At 32.3% G+C, this 20,497-nt stretch overlaps 3 protein-coding genes across 4 annotated transcripts; 2 read left to right on the top strand and 1 right to left on the bottom strand.

Moving 5' to 3' along the window:
• The first annotated feature begins 3,391 nt into the window (after nt 1-3,391).
• Nucleotides 3,392-7,029, top strand: LOC139872877 (pentatricopeptide repeat-containing protein At1g53600, mitochondrial). Of its 2 annotated transcripts, none has more exons than XM_071860806.1 (2): nt 3,392-3,461; nt 4,744-7,029. In XM_071860806.1, the coding sequence occupies exons 1-2, from the start codon at nt 3,439-3,441 to the stop codon at nt 6,707-6,709; spliced, it is 1,989 nt and encodes a 662-aa protein (XP_071716907.1). In that variant the 5' UTR covers nt 3,392-3,438; the 3' UTR covers nt 6,710-7,029. The 2 variants fall into 2 exon arrangements, with proteins under 2 accessions (XP_071716907.1, XP_071716908.1); XM_071860807.1 differs by lacking the exon at nt 3,392-3,461 and having other exon boundaries at nt 4,628-6,694; nt 6,759-7,029.
• Nucleotides 7,030-8,533: 1,504 nt separating this feature from the next.
• Nucleotides 8,534-10,583, top strand: LOC139872385 (uncharacterized). Its single transcript, XM_071860244.1, has 2 exons — nt 8,534-8,908; nt 9,978-10,583. The coding sequence occupies exons 1-2, from the start codon at nt 8,646-8,648 to the stop codon at nt 10,390-10,392; spliced, it is 678 nt and encodes a 225-aa protein (XP_071716345.1). The 5' UTR covers nt 8,534-8,645; the 3' UTR covers nt 10,393-10,583.
• Nucleotides 10,584-11,471: 888 nt separating this feature from the next.
• Nucleotides 11,472-17,382, bottom strand: LOC139871870 (ubiquitin carboxyl-terminal hydrolase 15). The gene is made up of 14 exons (XM_071859613.1): nt 17,243-17,382; nt 16,099-16,487; nt 15,164-15,527; nt 14,800-15,088; nt 14,572-14,711; nt 14,189-14,277; nt 13,972-14,057; nt 13,720-13,882; nt 13,491-13,614; nt 13,250-13,407; nt 13,088-13,172; nt 12,766-12,978; nt 12,536-12,597; nt 11,472-12,187 (listed from the first exon to the last, which is right to left on the bottom strand). Exons 2-14 carry the CDS (start codon nt 16,392-16,394, stop codon nt 11,644-11,646), a joined length of 2,613 nt encoding a protein of 870 aa, XP_071715714.1. The 5' UTR covers nt 16,395-16,487; nt 17,243-17,382; the 3' UTR covers nt 11,472-11,643.
• Between the last annotated feature and the right edge of the window lie 3,115 nt (nt 17,383-20,497).

Genomic DNA, 20,497 nt, shown 5'->3' with positions numbered 1-20,497 from the left:
TACAATCCGTCGGCTTCCTCGATTGTCCAGTCACCGGAGAAGTTTCCGACGCCGGAGGGCTTCACCTTTTCTTACCCTCATCCTCTATCACTGTCTCGTCTCTCTTCTTCGTTTTATCACCTCATCGAGTTTCAGATATGAATGGATATAATTTTTGGTGTATTAGGTGAGGTTGCTATAGTTATGGTATGGAGGTTTCTAATGATTTTAATTTTTAGGGTATCAGTGTAATTTCTTGAATGAAGGTTTATGTTGGACCAAAATGCCATGAATGAAGGTCTCGTGAATGAATTAGGTTTAGGGCATCAGTGAGATTTTGTTAATAGGATTTTAGTTTTGATTTAATTTTTTTGGGTGTTAACGGGATGTTGATAAATGGGTTTGATTTGGTTAATTTTAATTAATGGGTTTTATTAGATTCAAGTGGTTTTTTTAGAGTATGTTGAAGATGAAGATGCTGAAAGGAGAATGAAGAAGATGTAGGGGATGAGGATGGGAAAAAAAAAAACATGGAATAACTGAAAGGACGAGAATACCCCTCGCATGCTAGGAACATGATATGATTTGACAAATAAAAGAGGCGGCCGTTAGTTACAGAACCCTTCTTTGAAACAAGTGTAACATATGGGACGCCTCTTGTCAAAAAGGCTTATATTTCCGTAAGACTATTTGTAGTGGTTGGGGGCGTGAGTTGAAGGCGTGAGTTGCTTTTTGTACTTTTTTACTGATTAGGACGTGTGCGTTATTTGTGTGGAGTAGTGGTGTTGTGAGTTGGTGGTGTGGGTTAGGAGTATTGTAATGATGTGTTAATATATAATTGGGTTAAGTATTAAAAAGAAATATAAATAATATTTTTAAATAATAAAAATATAAAAAGAAAAAGGCAACGCCCGTTGCTTGTGGTGTTGGAATCCAACCAATGCCCTCAAACTGCCCCAAAGCAATGCCCCAATACGGATGAAAGTGACGTTGCTTCCTTGCCACCTAGGCTGCCACGCCATTGGATGAGCACCACTACAAGGAGTCTAATAGGAATTGAAGTGGATCAGATATAATGATCTCATCACATATCCATCTATTGTGTTAAATTCATATCATATTTATATTTATTCTATACTTAAATATAATTCATTATATTCGTTAGATTTATCGGGTTAATGAATATATGTCGGATATTCAAATAATTGTTGAAATACTTTTAATATGAAATGAAATTATCAAATTATTTTCAATAAATATAAATTAAATATACCATAATATAATAAAATACATTAACAAAAGACATGTAATTGTTGTCTTCAATTAAGTAATATAAATATATATGTTACAATTATAAGTAATATATATATGTAATAAGTAATGTTACGTGTAATCTTGAAGTTTATTAGTTACTCTCACATGTATTGAGCTACTTTTATTTGTTATTATTATAGTTGATTAAGACTTTGTGGAAGTAAAATTTGGCTTAACTAGTTTGATGTATGGTTTTTAATTTGCTAAAGTCGGTAATGAAAGGAAACAAAAGTTCAAATAACATTATGTAAGGTTCACATACTTGTATCTCTATATTTTCGATAACAATTTAATATTTTATAATGTGTATATATTAGGGTTTTTATTTTTAATTGTATATGCATATTTTTTATTACATATGTATGTAAGTATATATGTAGATATGTTTTTTGGGTGATAATGAATATATCCGTGGATGATAAAATTGTCATCTATCTATCTATTTACGATTCACGAAAATCCGTTATTCATTCATTTAGACCATTCATATATGGGGTAAACCACATAAACCCCTCATAAAATTTCTTATACTCCGTATAAATGAACAATATAATGGTAAAATATATATAAATGATAACTACGAGTCCAATGGTCAGAGCTTCAGAGCTCTGAGATTCCTTACAAGTGTTCTTAAGCTGAAATCTCATGGCGATAGAAGAGTTTGAATGCAGTCACAAATTAATTCAGTTAAACAACGTAAATTCGAATAAAAATATTTGATGTCTCCTAATAACCATAAAAAACAAACCCTTATCACACTTGTGAAATTAGGTAATGACAACACAAATGCATTGTAGTCATAACACATGAAGGTTTCTACTTTTATGAAGTTTTTAGGTGTTTGCTTTATACTAAGGACTAAATAAATAACTACAATTTAGTCTTCCCACTTTCACAACAATTTGTCTCTTTCCTTTCTATAAAAATATAATAATAATAATAAGCGAGAAACACGAAAACTCTAAGGCTAAGTAATGGGAAAAAGTTGAAATGCCAAATGGTTAAGAAAAGATCACATGTATTTTAACTTTGTCAAAAGCGATCTTCCAAACCTTTTCACTCGTTCCTTAGTGTAGTCCTCTTTTAACTCTTATGTATTAATTAATATTAATAATTTAAGGTGAAAATAATTTATTATTTGTAACGAGTAAAATTTTTTTTTTTTTTTTTTCTAAAAGAACGAATACTATTAAAATTAGAATATCTTCATCAAACCTATATACCAAAAGTAGTTCGGCTTTTGGTCGTTTCCACAAAGCAAAACGACAAAGTCAAAAAAAAAAAAAAAAAAAAAAAAAAAAAAAACCGACTTCTAACAATGTGCAATTTTAACCCTCAAAACAAGGGTACAAAACGTAAAATCGTTATTTTAATTAACAAACTTCACCCAAATTTTTAACGGGACATGTCTTCTCGTTCGCCGCGTGTTAAATTTTTTCGAGACCACCGTTCAACTCAACGATGATCAATACACAATTATTATCTAATGCAATAACTCACGTGAATATTAAATTATAATCACTAATAGAACACATGTTAGCACTTTCCAACTTACAATGAATGAGCTTAAAAAACATCATTGTTCAATGCCTAAGCAAAAAAGGGGATACGGTAGGCGATTGAAAGGATGAAAACTCTTGATTTTCCACTCTTTGACTAAAAAAAAAGGCAAAAAGCTAATGGTATCTCAGGGATTAATGTTAATGGCACATGGATCACGGATGCTTCGGATATCAAGAAGGCTGCTTTCTCCTATTTTTCTAACCACTTCAAAAACCAGGATCATTTGGGTAAACATGTGTTGTGCAGTGACAAATCCTTAAAGCTTAGTGAGGATGATATTCAAATGTTGGAAGCAGAATTTTGCGTGGTCAAAATTAAAAAAGCGGTATGAAATTGCGTTAGCTCAAACGCTTTCGGGCCACGTGGCTTCAACTTCAACTTGATTAAGCGGTTATGGGAGTTAATTGAAGATGATGTTTGCAGATACGTAAAGGAATTCTCAGCTCCGAGTCGTTATCTAGGAGATGTAACTGCTCTTTTATCTCGCTCACCCCGAAGGTTCAAGATCATGTGGCATGTAAGGACTCCTGCCTCACTCCTCACCAATAGGTTGAAATCGGTCATCTCGAAGATTATCAATACATGTCAGTCCGCCTTCATCAAAGGTAGACAAATTGGTGATGGTATCCTTATTACAAATGAGGTTATCCATGCTTTCAAATCCTTGATGGTATCCTTTTTACTACTAGATTGCCAACTTAGCCCACCGACCTATACCTGATATGAAATTTGCTTTTATATCGAGTCTACAATATAACAATTGAGTTGTTTATTACCATTACCTTACCACTACATACTAAACGTGGTGGAACTTAGTGTCGTTCCATCATCTCCTTTTACACTATGAAATTTCACTCTACCCCCTAAAGATATTCAACTTATACACTTCCTCAGGGGTATAAACTGTAAATTTTAATTTTTTATTTACATCTTAAACCAACACCCATCGTAGACTTCCACGGGCCTTATCTCCCTACTTGACGCGAGCTAAATTTCACCGCTACCGCCATTAAACTTAAAATAATTTTACGAATAAAACGAGACTAACTACGTTCGAAACGGACACTTTTTTAAAAACGCTAAGAACACCGACATCTAAAACGGGTCTTAACACATGAGTCGTTTCCCCTCTGTACGTACACAACGCTACATTAAATATGAATATTCAGGCCGAAATGTCCGCCGCATCGCGCGGGCCGAACATGACTAGTTAATAATTATTATTATTATTATTATAATTATACTAGGTTATATATGACGCACATATATTTTACAAATGTAAGATGAATAACAATATCATTATTTTCAAGAAAGCTATAATGTGCAAAAATTCAGCTCGGTCCAAAATCTCGTATCTGTTGGGATTGACCCGGACCAGACCAAAAACCGAAATAGTGAAAATATACGGACCAAAGACCGGGACCAAATATTCTCAAGTATTTCATTTTCGGTTCAGCCCCTCTCAATCCTCGTTTTTTTTTCTTTTTTTTTTTTCAATTTTACCGAACCATGGAACCCCTGCATGTGACAATGGTGGTCTTTGGTACAGTTCCTAATTGTAGGCCACGAACTTTTGAATCATAATAATTACAAATTTAAATAATACTATATCCGTTTCAAATTTATAATTCAGTATTTTATTTTGAAATGTCTTAAATTAATTGTTCACTTCTATAAATAAATAAAAAATAACAAGATTAAGTAGAAAGAAAAAGTAAGGGTTTAAAGTGTGTTTTTTATTTGAGATAATTAAATTGGGGTAGGAGGGAGTAATAATCTGTTTTAAACCCTATTTCTTTCTCATGGACTGCCATTCACCATGTTAGCTAAACGTAGTTACATCTATGTTCACTATCGGATTCTTCGTAATAATGTGATTGCATACAGCTACTCAACATCATCTTCATCAATTTCCTTGAACCCTAATTACAAACCAAGCAAATCCATCATATATTGCAACTCAAAGATCAGTGAAAATGGTCGAATTGGTAACATTAACGAGGCAGAGCTCATATTTAACCGCATGCCCAGCAAAAATGTCATATCTTGGACTGCCATGCTCACTGCCTACGCAGAAAACGGACAGATCAATAAAGCACGTAAAGTGTTCGATGAAATGCCTGAACGGAATATTGCTTCTTGGAATGCCATGATCACGGGTTATATGCGTAGCAAAAACGGGATTGCTAAAGCATGTGAATTGTTTTCAAGGTCACCGGAAAGAAACGCCGTTTCTTATGCTTCGATGGTCACGGGTTATGTTCGTGCAGGAAGGCTAAATGATGCTAAGAAGCTGTACTCTGAAATGCCGAAGGAGTGGCGGGACCCGTTCTGTTCAAATGCGTTGATGAATGGGTATTTGAAGATGGGTAAACTGGAAGAAGCTGTTCGGGTTTATGAAGGTATGGTGGAGAAAAACGTGGTTTCGTATAGCTCGATGGTGGATGGGTACTGCAAGTTAGGGGAGATAAGTAAAGCCAGAGAGTTGTTTGATTTGATTCCAGAAAAAAATGCATTTACTTGGACTGCAATGATACACGGGTGTATAAAAACCGAGTCTTTTGAAGATGGGTTTGCGTTGTTTTCCCAAATGAGACGTGAAAACGGGATCAATATTGTTTCAAATACATTGACTGTAGTTTTTGAAGGTTGTGGAAGATATTATAGATACAGAGAAGGGCTGCAAGTCCATGCTTTAGTGATGATTATGGGATTTAAATATGATACCTTCTTATGCAACTCTGTTATTACCATGTACTCGAGATTGAGAGTTTTGGATTCAGCTTTGAAGTTGTTTAATGTAATGGAGATAAAAGATACAGTTTCATGGAACTCTTTGATTGGCGGTTTCATTCAGGATAATAACATTGAAGAAGCGTTTAAACTTTTTAATATGATGCCACATAAGGATGTGTATACGTGGACAGCGATGATTACTGGATTCAGTAGCAAAGGACTTACTGAAAAATCAGTAGAGTTGTTCAACGTGATGCCATATAAAGATGACGTGGCATGGACCGCTCTTATATCAGGGTTTGCAAGTAATGGGGCGTACGAGGATTCAATTCATTGGTTTATTCAGATGCTGAAAACAACAATCAGACCAAATGCTCTTACTTATAGCAGTGTCCTTAGCTCTTCAGCTTATTTGGCAACATTAAACCACGGCCTGCAAATTCATACGCACGTACTCAAAACAGGAATGGAATATGATTTGTCCGTTCAAAATTCGTTAATTTCGTTTTATGCTAAGTGTGGATGTGTTGATGAGGCGTATAATGTATTCCGTTCGATTACTTATCCCAATACTGTTACTTACAATTCTATGATTAATGGTTTCGCACAAAACGGATATGGTAAAGAAGCACTTAAGAAATTTAATAACATGTTGGAGAACAATATAGACCCAAATGATGTAACGTTTTTGGGTGTTCTTTGTGCGTGTACGCATGTGGGGTTAGTTGAAGAAGGACGCGAGTATTTTAAAACGATGAAGTCTTTGTATAAGATTGAACCTAGTCGGGATCATTATGCGTGCATGGTTGATCTTCTAGGTCGAGCTGGTTTACTAGATGAAGCTTATGATGTTATTAAGTCGATGCCATGTGAGCCGCATGCTGGAGTTTGGGGTGCGCTTTTGGGTGCTAGTAGAATGCATTCTCGGTTGGATCTTTCAGAAATTGCAGCTAGACGTATATCTGTATTGGAGCCTGATAATGCTACGCCTTATGTGGTGTTGTCGGACATGTACTTGGGTCTGAGAAAAAAAGAAGATGAAGAGTTTATGAGAAGGATGAAAAGGTTGAATGGGATAAAAAAGAGTCCTGGTTGTAGTTGGATCGAAAAAAGATGACACCGATGAAAAGGTTGAATGAGGTAAACAGAGTCCTGGTTGTAGGTTAATCGAAATACAGGGTGACGATAAGCTGTTTTCGTCAAGAGATTGTTCTTATAGAAATTTTGAAGAGATTAAGAACACACAGTTTGGACGAAAAGACGACGACAACAACAACAACGAGAGATTGGATATATATTAGTAATTTATAAAAAGTGATTTTGTTAGCTATTTGCAGTTGTAGCACATAACAGTTTTAATTATCATTGTAATTGTACTTGTATTTTAAACACTGCAATAGCGTATAAGAGAATGGATAATAACAGATTTTACGTCAAATCGCCCTAAACATTTTCACGACTCTTAAGAACGCCATCACCACTGCAAATGGTCTTACGGTGCATTAACAGATGGAATCAGAACGCAATTGATTTGTAATCATTTGGCATTATAGCGTTAGAAGCTCGGCACAACTTTAAAGGCTGCGCCAGGAGTACATCTAAGCGCTATAATACCTCGTAAGTACCTGCTATATTTCATCATCTTCCATTCCGTAAGATTTCAAATTATTTTAATGGATAACAAGTTTAGGGTTATTTTCAATAAAATTAGCACAAGAACATCATCCCTACATTCAATAGCATTAACACAGATAAAGATTCAAGATTCTGCAAGTTTTAAAATTAAAAGATCAAAAACGCTAACGACTTTCTGAATAGTTTTTTGTAAAAATGAAGAAATAAGAAAACTCAGATGAGTAAGATTATACCATCATGAAAATTTATAAAGCCATAATAATAATAAGATTCAAAACCACCTTCAGCATAAATTAAACTGGGCAGTAGTTAATAATATTATTATCAAGCACATAATCAAGTAATCTTATATCCTCATTGTTATCCTTAAATATAAGAAGCAAAAACTACATTTCAAAATTTTATATGATATGAATATGCACAACTATATGTGCAAGTAAGTCAATCAAATGTTGTAGTATAACTATTCTTTGAACAATTTTATATCGATTAAAAAAAGTGTGACAGCAATTTTTGAATATAAGATTTGCAGTAACATATGCGCCGACAGCCTCCACATTGCCTCCATAGCATTCATCTTTTGAAGGTTATATAATTGGTAAGTTTTATAAATACCCCTTCATCTACATTTTAGTTTATAAGTTTACCCCCTCAATTACTCAGGATACCTCTTTTGGACTAAAACACTATTATCATTTAAATTTATGATTTATAATTTATTTATTTTGTACATAATCTTATTAAATGTTTTAGTTCAATTTTTGATTATAAATTTAATGACTAATATCTTTAAATTATATATATAATGTTAGTTATCGTATTCATTATAAAAAAACACTCTAACTTTTATAAATTTTCAATCATATATAAAATATAATGAGTGTCATATATATTTAACAAAATATTAATAATTATTGAAAATAATTGTATTATATTGTACAATTTTGTATATTCAGTTTCAATCAATATAAAAGAGATAATATTAAGTTTAGTGTAATGCAATGAAGTAACTTTTTTGAAATGCAAATATTATTAAAAACTAGTTCTTATATTGAAATACTACATATTATAATTTACTTCACTAAATATATTTACACTTCAAAAATGCCCTTGTAAATTATGAAATAAAGATTTTAGTAAATTTGAATAAATGCAAAACAAAAAAAAGAAAAAGAAAAAAAGTATTGGGCCAGAACAAGCCCAAATTAGTTACTTAACTATACACGGCCCATAATAGATAAGAACTTGGAAGTAACATCTACACGTGCAACAACATCACCCTCTAAACTCCAAGCTAAAAAACACCCAACACAATTCACCTTCATCACTCAATCCTTTAAATGTGTGGCTATTTTCAATCACACTTCAACCATTAATACCAACTCATTCATCAAACAATTTACAAATAAAAAATAAAAATGGCTGTATTCAATCTGTTTAAGCTCTCAATGCTACTAACCTTACTGTCTGACATCAAGTTCGGGTCATGGTCGGGTCACAAAGAAACCGTTACACTCAATGGGTTCCCAACACAATGCAACCGTATCGAGTGTCCAACGTACGACGTCGTTCACTCGGGAGATGGATATGAAATTCGTATGTATAATTCAAGTATGTGGGCCACTACTTCTCCTATTGATGATATCTCCTTTGTTGATGCCACTCGAACAGGATTTCTACAGTATGTTGTTCACCTTTTATTTTGCTCATTTTATTTTATAAATTTTACTTAATTGGTTGAATTCAGATATTATTATTTAGGGAAAACTATAATTATATACTGTACTCCATACTAAACTTCGCATAATGGTATATATACGAAGAATCTGATTACTGTCTGATTCATACTATTGTATAACCCATTTTATGCGAAATTACCTAATTTTGTGCGAAATTGTCCGTGTGATATATGTCATATATGCGATTTTATCACATACTAGTGTGCGAATATAGCTGCTAAAACATTAAACTCGATTGGAACTGTTACAAGCCCTGTCATATACTGAGTAATTGTTTGCCTTCTGTGTTTTTTGAACGAAAATAAGCAGTTTTTCAAGTTTGTTTCTGACAGCTGTTTTGAATTTTAGTATTCTACTGATCTCCAGATGATATGGCCCATTTAAATTAAGGACTGGAAACAAACCGAAAGAATCTACTAATATTTAGTATGAATGTTGTTTGTTGTTGTTTATTAAGCGATCGAACACAAACAAGACCATCTTATTCATTTAACTAGACGAATAAGATCCTATTAAAAAAAATCTTAACACTATCCATTACAACGAACATACATGTTGTCAAGGGCGGAAATAGGTAGGGGCTGGGGGCCACCTGCCCCCAATGGATTTTTTATTTTTAAATGCAAAAAATTGGATTTTTCATTTTGCCTCGGTGTTTTTTTTTTTTTTTTTTTTTCCTCCCAAAAATCTCCATAATTCTGCCCCCAAAGCTTCCATATTTTGCTCAACAGCCTCCATACTTTGCCCGAAAAAAGTTGCTACGCTTTTAAAAAAAATTTCGCCCCCGGTGAAAAAATATTATGGTTCCGACACTGCCTGCCTGTTGTCTTCACATAAGAGTATATCTGTAAAACTAAAGCAAATGATAACAAAAAAGCATGTTTAGTGTTAGTTCAGTTCGTTTGTAGTCCTGTCAAATTGCTTGTTAACGATAAAAGAAGTCTTTGTACATATGCTCTTAATTGATTGTTTAAAAAACTCTTCTTCTTTTGTTGTGATTTCATCTTTTAGGTTATTCAACTACATCCAAGGGCAAAACAACTACAACCAGCAGATAGAAATGACAGCTCCAGTCCTAACGGAGATCGTTCCAAGTGACGGACCATTTTGTGAATCTTCATTTCTGGTGAGTTTTTATGTACCAAAAAAGAACCAACCCGATCCACCTTCAGCTACCGGAATCACGCCTAAAAAATGGGGACCCACTTACGTAGCAGTACGTCAATTCAGTGGATTTGTGACGGACTCGATGGTTGGTGTTGAAGCTGCAGCCTTGTCTAATAGTCTGACCGGAACAATATGGTCAGACGCTATTAAGAAAAGCCATGCAGGTGAAATTACGACAGTGTACACGGTTGCGCAGTATAATTCGCCGTTCGAGTTTGATAACAGAGTGAATGAGATTTGGTTCAAGTTTGATATGTAAGGTTTCGAAGCGAAGGAGATGATCAGAATAACACGTGCGCGAATAGTATAGGACTTTTTGTCATGAATAAAGCTATGGATGTATATGTATTTGATTTCAACAAACACCTGAAACTTATGTATTGTGTAACAATATAAGCTTCTTTGGTAAATGATAATATTGCAATAAGTCAGGGTGACAAAAAAAGGAAATTTTTGAAAATACACTTTTTCAAAGTTTTTTTTTAAACAAAAAATAGACTTTTCTTAAGAAAATACATCATGATATATTCGCACAAGTTTTTGTTTGAGCTCATCATGACCTGTTTTTCTGAAATTTTACCAAAAGTAACTGATCTAACGTACCCGTGAAACACATCCGAATAAGAACGTTTTTGGATACGTTCGGACGTAGACACGTAGTGAACGAGGTCGTCACTAATTTTATCGGTCATTAAAAATCAGCGGTGTCCGAAAAGAGTCCAAACATGTCGGTGTTCTTCGTGTTCAAAAATGGTTCACGGTTACGTTAAGCCAGTTACTCTAACGTTCCAGAAAAAAACAGGTCATAACGAGTCAAACAAAAACTTTTGCGGTTATATTCGAACATAGTAAATAGGGTCGTAACTAACTTTATCGGTCACCGAAATCGGTCACCAAAATCACCAGACTATTCTAGCAAGTAACTAGAAAAGACCCGGGAAACCAAATTACAACGGCTTAACTCGCCAATCGATTTAATTTACATTTTTCTTGCCTCTACTTCTAAACCAATTAAAAGAAAAAAGACAAATTAAATAAAACAAAATACAACGTTTTAACAGGCGATGATGAAAAAGACGACTGTTCTGAACATCCAAATATGCCAAAAATGTTCGGACATGTTTATGCGTGGTTTACGGGTACGATAGGCCATTCGCTAACGTTTCAGATGGTCATGACGAGTCCAAACAATACCTAACGTGGGAGTATGTTCTAATGAGTGTATTTTTGTTTAAAAAAAAAATGTATTTTCTTAATAAACCTTTTTGAAAAAAGTTGTATTTTCACCTGACGAAAAAGTCATCAATTAGATAGGGTATCTAAGAAAATATAGACCAACATTCATATAAAGAATGGTGCTGCCTTACACCAACTTCAATCCAAAAGAAATATAACTATATAAATTCAAGTGCCTCATTTACATAACAATTGGAAAATTTTGAGGCACCAATTCCTAACCCTAATTTAAAATCTTTCCAACAATTTAGAAACCACTTCTACATAACATCATCTATATATAACCATAATGACTACTACTATGACTACAAGAAAAAGCTTCACTTGAAGAACAAGAACAAGCCAATTCGGTGTTGTTATTTAATTGATAAGGTGGGTTACTCGCATCATAAGATTTCAAAATTGATCTTTTTTCATCCTCTTCCATGAATCGCGTGTGGGTCTTACTTCTTGAAAACCTGCTACACGAAACTGTGTTACGTGATAGGTAATCATGATGAGTGTAAGGCGTATTGAAGATTGATGAAATTGGGTCGATGTTGTTGTCGGTATAATCAATGGTGCTGAATGAGTCACGAGTGCTTTCAGTAGTGAACGATGCGTCATCTGAGCTTGTAAAAATCGACCAATCGCTAGATGTTGTATCTGGATAGTCAAAATGAGACGGTTTTGTGTGACTGTGACGGTTTCCATTCGAAGCTCCTTGAAAATTAGTTGATCCTTGTTGTTGGTGATCTAAGGTTGACCTTGGCGGTTTTGACTTTCCTTGGTGTTTAGAAGGTTTTTCAAAGTAACTTCTTGGCGGACGAGGGGATGATCTACAAGAAACATCCAAAATCTTCAATAAAGGTGACAAAATGGGTTGCGTAGCAACATGTTTGGGTCAAAGTTGGTAAATTTTAGTGCTTTTTGAAATGGGTCAAGTTGGGTTGACATGCAACACTTTGGGACAACTTCTTTTTCTTATAAAAATTGTGTCAAATATGTTTGATCCGGAATTATATGTAAAAGATTTTTACATTAAATATACACTATGGACGACTTTCAACCCAATCTTAGACGCAATTTTTCATCTGTTTATTATAAAGCTATATATGTTTTTTGACACGTTGAAGACAAAACATAACCTGAAAATGGTGAAACGAAATACAAATAGGACAACTTACCTCATGTAAAACAATATGTATGCACCTTCTGACATAACCTGGCTCAAAGGTACTCGGTGAACCTGCAACTCAAGTAATTAATTAATTAATTATTATTAGAGTACAACTTAACGAAACAATAATAACATAACCAAAACCAATAGAAAGTTTGTTAAACCTAGGGAACGGTAAGTTACTTTAAATGTATCTCAATGATTAGTATGATAGTACAAAATTTTGAGGTTAATTACCTGAGCGTCATCGATTCTGGACCAATAGCCTTGTAGATCTTTCACATATGATATATAGTGACCCGAAAACGATGCATTCATTGTGTCTAAATGAACCACAACACCATAAAGTGTGTATAACGGAGGAATATCGTCTTTCCCCGTCATAAACGGGATCATATCCAACATTTCGGGATACGAGATACACTTATTTAACTTTCCATAACTGCCCTCCTGATAAAAATCCAAACTTTGTGAACATGTTTAAGGTCATATATAGAAATAAGAATTTACTAATAACTATTTTACATACCCAAAAAAAAAAAGTTTTATTAGTTATTACCTGAAATCGCTTCAACACAATTGTCAATATATTTGGAGCCTCGTGTATAGCCAATTGCTTTCGTGCTCGAACGTAAGCAGAACACCTAAAAAAATAATATTTCATCAACCCGTAATGTTCAAAGCAAAATGTACAGCATGCATGACCAATAGATATATGTACCTTCCACATCTATACATGTTTTCTCCATCCAAATCTTCGGGGCTTGTGAATTGCGCTAGTGCATCTTCTAGTGACTCGACCCGCCCAAATATCTCTAGTGTAAGATCCATAAAGTTTTCATATATATCCGATTCGTGATGACATCTCAGACATTTGACCTGATATCCATGTCACATGTCAAACAAAATACATTCGCCATTTAAGTATTTATTTAACTCAATAGAAACGCAAGATTCTTAACCTTTGACCGGAGTTGACCCCCAAAAGTATGTTGAATAAAGGTTGTTTCTTGCAATTTAGGATCGACTACGTCCTCACCACCCAAAGCCTCCAAGCATATAGATTGCATCGAGGTGATCAAGAGCCTGAAAACAAATATACAAGTAATCAGCGCATTTATGTAAACCTAATTTTAACATCTAAGTTCATAATTTAATATTAAAAAAAAAAAAAAAAAAGTGTTAGTCAACCTTAAAAATTCATGAGCATCTTCTTGACTTCCATCACCGATTTGGCAATTAACGCTTCGCATATGCAAAAGAATGTTGCTGAGAGATAACGGCTCGCCACATTCACGTAACATCATTACATAGTGCTCAAGCTCACACATTAAGCACCAACTTTTTGCACAGCCTGAAATTAACAAGAAAAAAAAATCAATGAAATATATAAAAAAAATATAAATTACCAGAATCGCATAATGAGATGTATTAATTAATTACAGGTTCTTGAATGTGATCGATGGAGCAAATAAATAGTCAGAGGCTTTGTAGACGTCAAACACTGCAACACAGCATTTGCATAGCAGCTGCAGATAATAAAACACAAGTAACAACAAAGGAATTATAAAGGGGTTTTTTTTAAATAATAACTAACATAAATGCATATTTATGTAACAACAGACTATAAATAATGCAATTATGTAGATGATGGACGTACCTATTTCCGCAATTTACAAGGCCCCTTGGTGAGAAGTCGAAAACTTCGTATTGGAAATACTTTAAAAATTCTTCATATGGAAACAGCATCTGAAAATGTAAACAAGATGATTACTTCAACAAAGATTCCATGTAAAACTCCAAAAAAAAAAAAAAAAAAAAAAAAAAACACTTGGTTTCTCCACTAAATTTAGGATTTTTTAACGACAACTCTTAGGGTTGTCGTTAACACGTTTAAAAGTATTGTACATAGCTTTTAATTCTTATTTTTAGGGTCGTAGTTATTCAGATGTACAACACTTTTAACTTTTAACTTTTAAGCGTGTTAACGACAACCTAAGGCTTGTCGTTTGAAAAATCCTTAAATTTATGGTAAAAACTTACTTTCATCTTATTGTGCTTGTCACCATTAACATCTGAAGTTTCGACTCTACAATGCTTAGATGACTTCTTTAGACCAATCATCTTCATAAATCCCTTATTAATGATGCCGCTACCTTTAACATCCCTCGTTCGTGAAACATCTACATAGCAATATATTAAAAGATCAACATATAAGAAAAAGATTATTACTTTAATCGAATAAACTAAATTAGTTATCTTGAAACCTACCCGGTTCATCCGCAATTTGAACCATATTTTCCGTTCCCGAATACGTAACTTGATCTATCGCAACGTCCACCGTTGATTTAGATACTTTATGCGCCTTGCTTCCTGAAGAATGCGATCTTGATTTTGCCATATTCGTTTTCTTTGACAAACATCGATCCATTTCCATATCTGACGATTTTGAACCAATTTGAGCTGATGTCATCGAGTCACAACGGCCGTTAACTTTATTATCGGCACTATTTTTCTCCGGCATAACTTCTTTCGAGACCGCACAATGACTCCTTTTGGACTGCATTTACAAGTTTGTTGTATAAGTTTTCCACAAAGAAAACAAAAATTAGAGTAAGATCCGATTTATAAGAACCTTTTGTCTGATTGATGTTTCCTTATCGTACGAGGTTGAACATGCATCCACTGATGAATCTAACGTGTCGATCTCCTTGTTAAGTTTGCAACGACTGCGTTTATCAGATGATTTCCTTGTTGAAGTGGGTCCCGAAGATGAATCGGGTGGCTCATCGGAAACAGGTTTTTCAGGCTCTTGCTGCTCGATGTTGGATTCAAAACACTGCGAATCAAGATTATCGCTAAACGATGCTTGTTCATAAACGAATACGAATTCATTGTTCGATGCAGACTTAGGAGACGAACAATCACTGTTGACCTCTAATAATTGACACTCGTGTTTATGAACTTGTCTCCAGTGAAGTATTTGACATTTGCCAGAACTGCATACATGTTTTAAGTAATTAATTTAAATTTAATGAACAAAATGCATGTAGATTAAATTCATTACTATCTTTTTTAATACATACTTGTAATCACTGTTTAAAAAAATCAGTTTACTCTTGATTAATCCCTGATTACTCCCTTTTAAGAACAGACCGATTTCCAAAATCCGTTAATTAATCGGTTAATGGGTAGGTCAAAGTCAGTCAAAGTAAAAATAGTCAACATTCTAATATGAATTTAAATTTAAATTGGAATCTTAGACTTTTTGACCAAATGAACGATTATGTTTATGATTTTATACAATTGTGTTAAAGTTTCTGTTTTTATACAATTATGTTAAATTTTATGATTATGTTTATGTTTATGGTTTTCTTCTATATTTAAACATATAATTTTGAAATTATTATCTAAAGGTATTAAAACTTCAATTCGATTAATCCCCGAGTTGCCGATTACTCCCTCCAAAAGCCCGACCGAGTGAGTTTTGCAACCTTGCTCAAAATAGAGACCAATACAATTTGTATTATACAAACATTCATGTGAAAGGAAATGAATAATCAAGCATACCAATATCGTACGGTTTTGCAACGTGAGCATCGAGTGGTGGCTGGACTAAAGCATCTTGCGCATTCATGAAAGCCGATATTGTTGACCTTTGGTAAAGGTACAAGAGGGATGACATCAGCAGTGACCATAGCCTCAACTCTAAAAGATTCTTGTGCAGCAATTTCAGCAAGAACACGAAACTTGTCTTTCTTTTTCGAAACCTCACTCCATTTTCCTAACAAGATGTACGCAATAATCGGCAGCACAACGAACACTAAAAATAGACCCGGTAGATCAGTTTCCCTTGGATGGAGCATGTCCCCACCAGCATACTCATGTCCAATTTACGCCCCGCTAACTACTTTTTTGTAGCCATCATGTTCATCTTTTCAAATTTGTGATAGAAGTCACTGCAAATTAATAAGAATAATATGATTTCTAGATTTAGAAATATATCCTAAATTTTTGGATATAACTTAGGAAATATATGATATGAAAGCACAAGTGAAGTGACATGATCTGATTGCTAATGAATTAAAAAATAAAAAACAGCTAATTTCACTAAGGGGGAAATCACAACCTGAACAAACAAGTAACAATTTTTCACAAAATCTATACACAGTACTTCACATATATTAATATTATTATTATTATATTATTTACAATTAAACCCCAAATGAAATTAGGTATAAATTGAATAAACAATGATATATGATGTCAATTATTAGAGTTGAAAATTTGGGGAAAACATATAGGTAGTTAATTTCATTCAAAACTATAACTAAAACACAAAAGCCAATAATGATAGGTCAGACCCAGATGAAATTAAGCAGCAAGTTTCAATTTTTCCTCAAAACCTACAAATTTGTAGTTAACTAAAATTAAGTACAAGTAAACTCAAAATGAAATTAGGTAAACTAATACGAAAAAAAAATTAAACAAGTAGAGATCTTTATCCTCTATACTAACAATGCCATATGATGTGAATTACCTAAACATAAAATTTGGGGAAAACATTCATAAATAGCTAGCTTCATTTAAAAATTGAAATAAAAAATACAAAACCCACTATCAAGATTTCATTTTTAGGCATACCCAAATGACCACAAGCTAAATAAACAAGATTAAACTCAAATTAAAGTAAGGTTTTAGATTTACCACGTACCTATTTTGCTCAAGAACTCACAAACAATGAAAAAAAGATTCCTTTTTTGCGCGTAAAGAACTACTGTTTAGTGTTTACACTCGCAGTCACACACACACAAACACACCCTTATCTTTCTCTCTCCACCTATTTTGAGTGAATAAATACAAATTTTGTTAATATACTTTACACTCAGACATATACATAATACATAATACATAACTTCTTCTTTTTTGAATACATACAAAATGTTGTTGCTATGTGTAATATACTTTTTATTGTATTGTGTACAACAATTGTTTTGAAATTTTAGGTGGGTTGCTGAGCTGGCACACAACTACTGGACAATTTTTTTGAACATGTTGGTGGGGTATGTATGATGATGGGGTGTAGATATATATATTGGTAACAATTATTTGTGCATCATTTTCTTATAATTGGACCAAAATTTTATATGGGTAGCATATTGTAATTATCTGTTGCTATTGACATGACTTATGAATAATAAGGATATATCTTTATTCTAAAGTCACTTAGTATCTGGTGCACTTATTAACTTAATAAAAGTTTATTTAAAAAAAAAAAAAAAACTATACCGATACAGGTGGGTAATGAATTTCATAAAGATTCTTCTGAAGCAGTACCAGAGCACGATGAAAATCAAGTCGTCGTTGATGAAGCTCCAGCGACTCGTATTTCTAATCGGGAACGGAAACGTCCAGGGTGGCACTCGGATTATATTATGGGAAGAGTTGTTGTTCTTGATTTTCACTGAATTTCTCTCATTCACATCAGCACTACATCAGCACAAACATTTTAACATTCCTTTCACATTTCTTTCGTTAAACCTTCACTATCTTACACTACATTTCAAACATTAACAAATTTAAAATTATTATATAAATACAAATAATATTTTACTAAATATACAATAAATAAATACAAATTATTATATATATATATATATATATATATATATATATATATATATATATATAATTATAATAATTAAAACCCACCCACTCCCTTATACCCGCCCACTCCCATCGTTCATGTTCATCTTCCCCACTTTGACTCCCCCATTTTAACTACAACTGCAAGAAGAAAAAAATAGATCGAAAATCAGCCTTGCTTTCAATTAATAATATCAAAATAAAAGAAGAGGAAAAAGAAATAAAGAAAGAAGAAGAGATGCTTGCCCCACATTTTTGTGACTGAGCTACGTTGCAGGTGCCACTGTCAGAGCCAGTGGCGGGTTGCTGGTTATGGTGGTGAGCCGGTAGTGTGTTGGGTGGCGGCTTCATAAGAAGTGGCCTAAGGGTTTTTTAAAAGACAGATAACTGGTAAAATATGATATGAGGTCACTTATCTGTTATATATTTTATAAAATTGTTATTATTATTATTAGTATTAGTAATTATTTTTATTATTATTATTATTATTATTATTATTATTATTATTATTATTATTATTATTATTATTATTATTATTATATTTGACTCAACATAATAAGTTTTTGATTACTTTTTACAATCTAGTCATAGATATACATATTGCATAATTCATGTCTATCTAATTTTTTGAGTAAGTAATTAACAATATGTTAATTAATTTTGATAAATATTAATCTTACAAATTTTGTCATAAATCTTTTTCTTTAAACGGGCATATTAACTCAAAACAACGTTAATAGTCTCTAATGGTCCATTTTATAACTTTTTGACTTTCATAATTGTGCATTTGTATTTATTTTGTTTCTGTTATATATATATATATATATATATATATATATATATATATATATATATATATATATTAGAAAAAATTACGTCTTTGGTACATGTGGTTTGTATAAATTTGCATCACAAAACCTATAATTTATTTTTTGCATGATTGGTACCTATACTTGGCTTAGTGTACGTGGTTGGTACCCATAGCTAACGTCCGTTAGCCTACATCAGTTAACCCTTCACATGTGCCACGCATGTGAAGGTAATATTGTCCAAATGATTCTATTTTTCCATTTAACAAATCTGAACGTGGTGCACTCTGCAATGATAATAGGATAAAATTTAAATTAAACAATTATATTTGCAATTTCAACCATTGGTTAACGATGGATGAATGTCAACAAAATGTATCGTTGCTGCATAATATCAAATACTTGATAACTTTGTAATCTATTGATGTGCTGGAAAAAACATTCATATATTACAAGAGTTGATTCCTTCGTGAAAAAAGTCCTAAATTCATCACTTAATGTTCGAAGATCAATAACATAACTTGAATCACAACATAAGATTTCAAATTTGAAGAATTAAAATCCTGTTGACTTTTTACTCCGAACTTTGACCATCAAATTCGTACTCAAATCATGATGTTTGGATCTGAAATTCTCTATATAGATTCACGAGATGAATCTAAACAACTCTGTATATTTAGAATTCGCCAATGATTCAGGATTGATTCGTGCACCCAAGTCTTTCGACTAGTCGGTTAGTTAAGAACGCGATTTGAAAACTGTAACAACCCGAAAATTTCCGACAAAATATAAACAAAATCTTTACATGATTTCATTTAACCTTGACTAATTCCGACGATTCACGAACCATTATTTGTAAATAATTATGTATTAATATTAATTTGTTATATTAATATCATTATTATCACTCATCATTATCATTTACAAGTATTATTATTACAACTATTACTAATGTTATTATTATTAATAATTATTAATAACATTAATATTATTAGTATTATCACTTTTACTAAAAGTGATAAGATTATTATAAATATCACTATTATTAATACAACTTATTATTAATAATAATATTATTATTATTAATAGTATTAATTACATTTTATAATGATTATTATCATTATTATTAATTATAATTAAAATTATCATTTTTATTATTATTATTGTCATTACTAACATTATTATCATTACTAAAATTATTATTATTAGTATTATTATTAATACTTAACGTGAATATTAATATAATGAAATATCATTGTTATTAATATCAATATTATTATTATTATAAAAATAATACAATCTTTTATTATTATCATTAATAATACTATTATTATCATTTTTATTATCATTATTATTATTATTATTAAAATCATTATTAATATAATTATTATTATTATTATTAATATAATTATTAATTATTAATCTTAATTAAATAAAATGAAAAAGACGAATACCTAAACTAGGTATGAACTTTTAAATTTTATATTTTAAAAATCGTTATCTGCATATCTATT

Source organism: Rutidosis leptorrhynchoides, chromosome 10 (genome assembly GCF_046630445.1).
Source record: "Rutidosis leptorrhynchoides isolate AG116_Rl617_1_P2 chromosome 10, CSIRO_AGI_Rlap_v1, whole genome shotgun sequence".
Classification (NCBI taxonomy): Eukaryota; Viridiplantae; Streptophyta; class Magnoliopsida; order Asterales; family Asteraceae; genus Rutidosis; species Rutidosis leptorrhynchoides.
This window is presented reverse-complemented; position numbering and strand designations above follow the sequence as displayed.

Coding starts and splice junctions, on each gene's coding strand:
- LOC139872877 (XM_071860807.1), top strand. CDS start 4,676: ATGTTAGCTAAACGTAGTTACATCTATGTTCACTATCGGATTCTTCGT. Junction 6,695..6,758: donor AGAGTCCTGGTTGTAGTTGG/ATCGAAAAAAGA, acceptor GGTTGTAGGTTA/ATCGAAATACAGGGTGACGA.
- LOC139872385 (XM_071860244.1), top strand. CDS start 8,646: ATGGCTGTATTCAATCTGTTTAAGCTCTCAATGCTACTAACCTTACTG. Junction 8,909..9,977: donor ACTCGAACAGGATTTCTACA/GTATGTTGTTCA, acceptor TTCATCTTTTAG/GTTATTCAACTACATCCAAG.
- LOC139871870 (XM_071859613.1), bottom strand. CDS start 16,394: ATGCTCCATCCAAGGGAAACTGATCTACCGGGTCTATTTTTAGTGTTC. Junction 12,598..12,765: donor CCAGAATCGATGACGCTCAG/GTAATTAACCTC, acceptor CTTGAGTTGCAG/GTTCACCGAGTACCTTTGAG. Junction 12,188..12,535: donor TACATATTGTTTTACATGAG/GTAAGTTGTCCT, acceptor TGTTTCTTGTAG/ATCATCCCCTCGTCCGCCAA.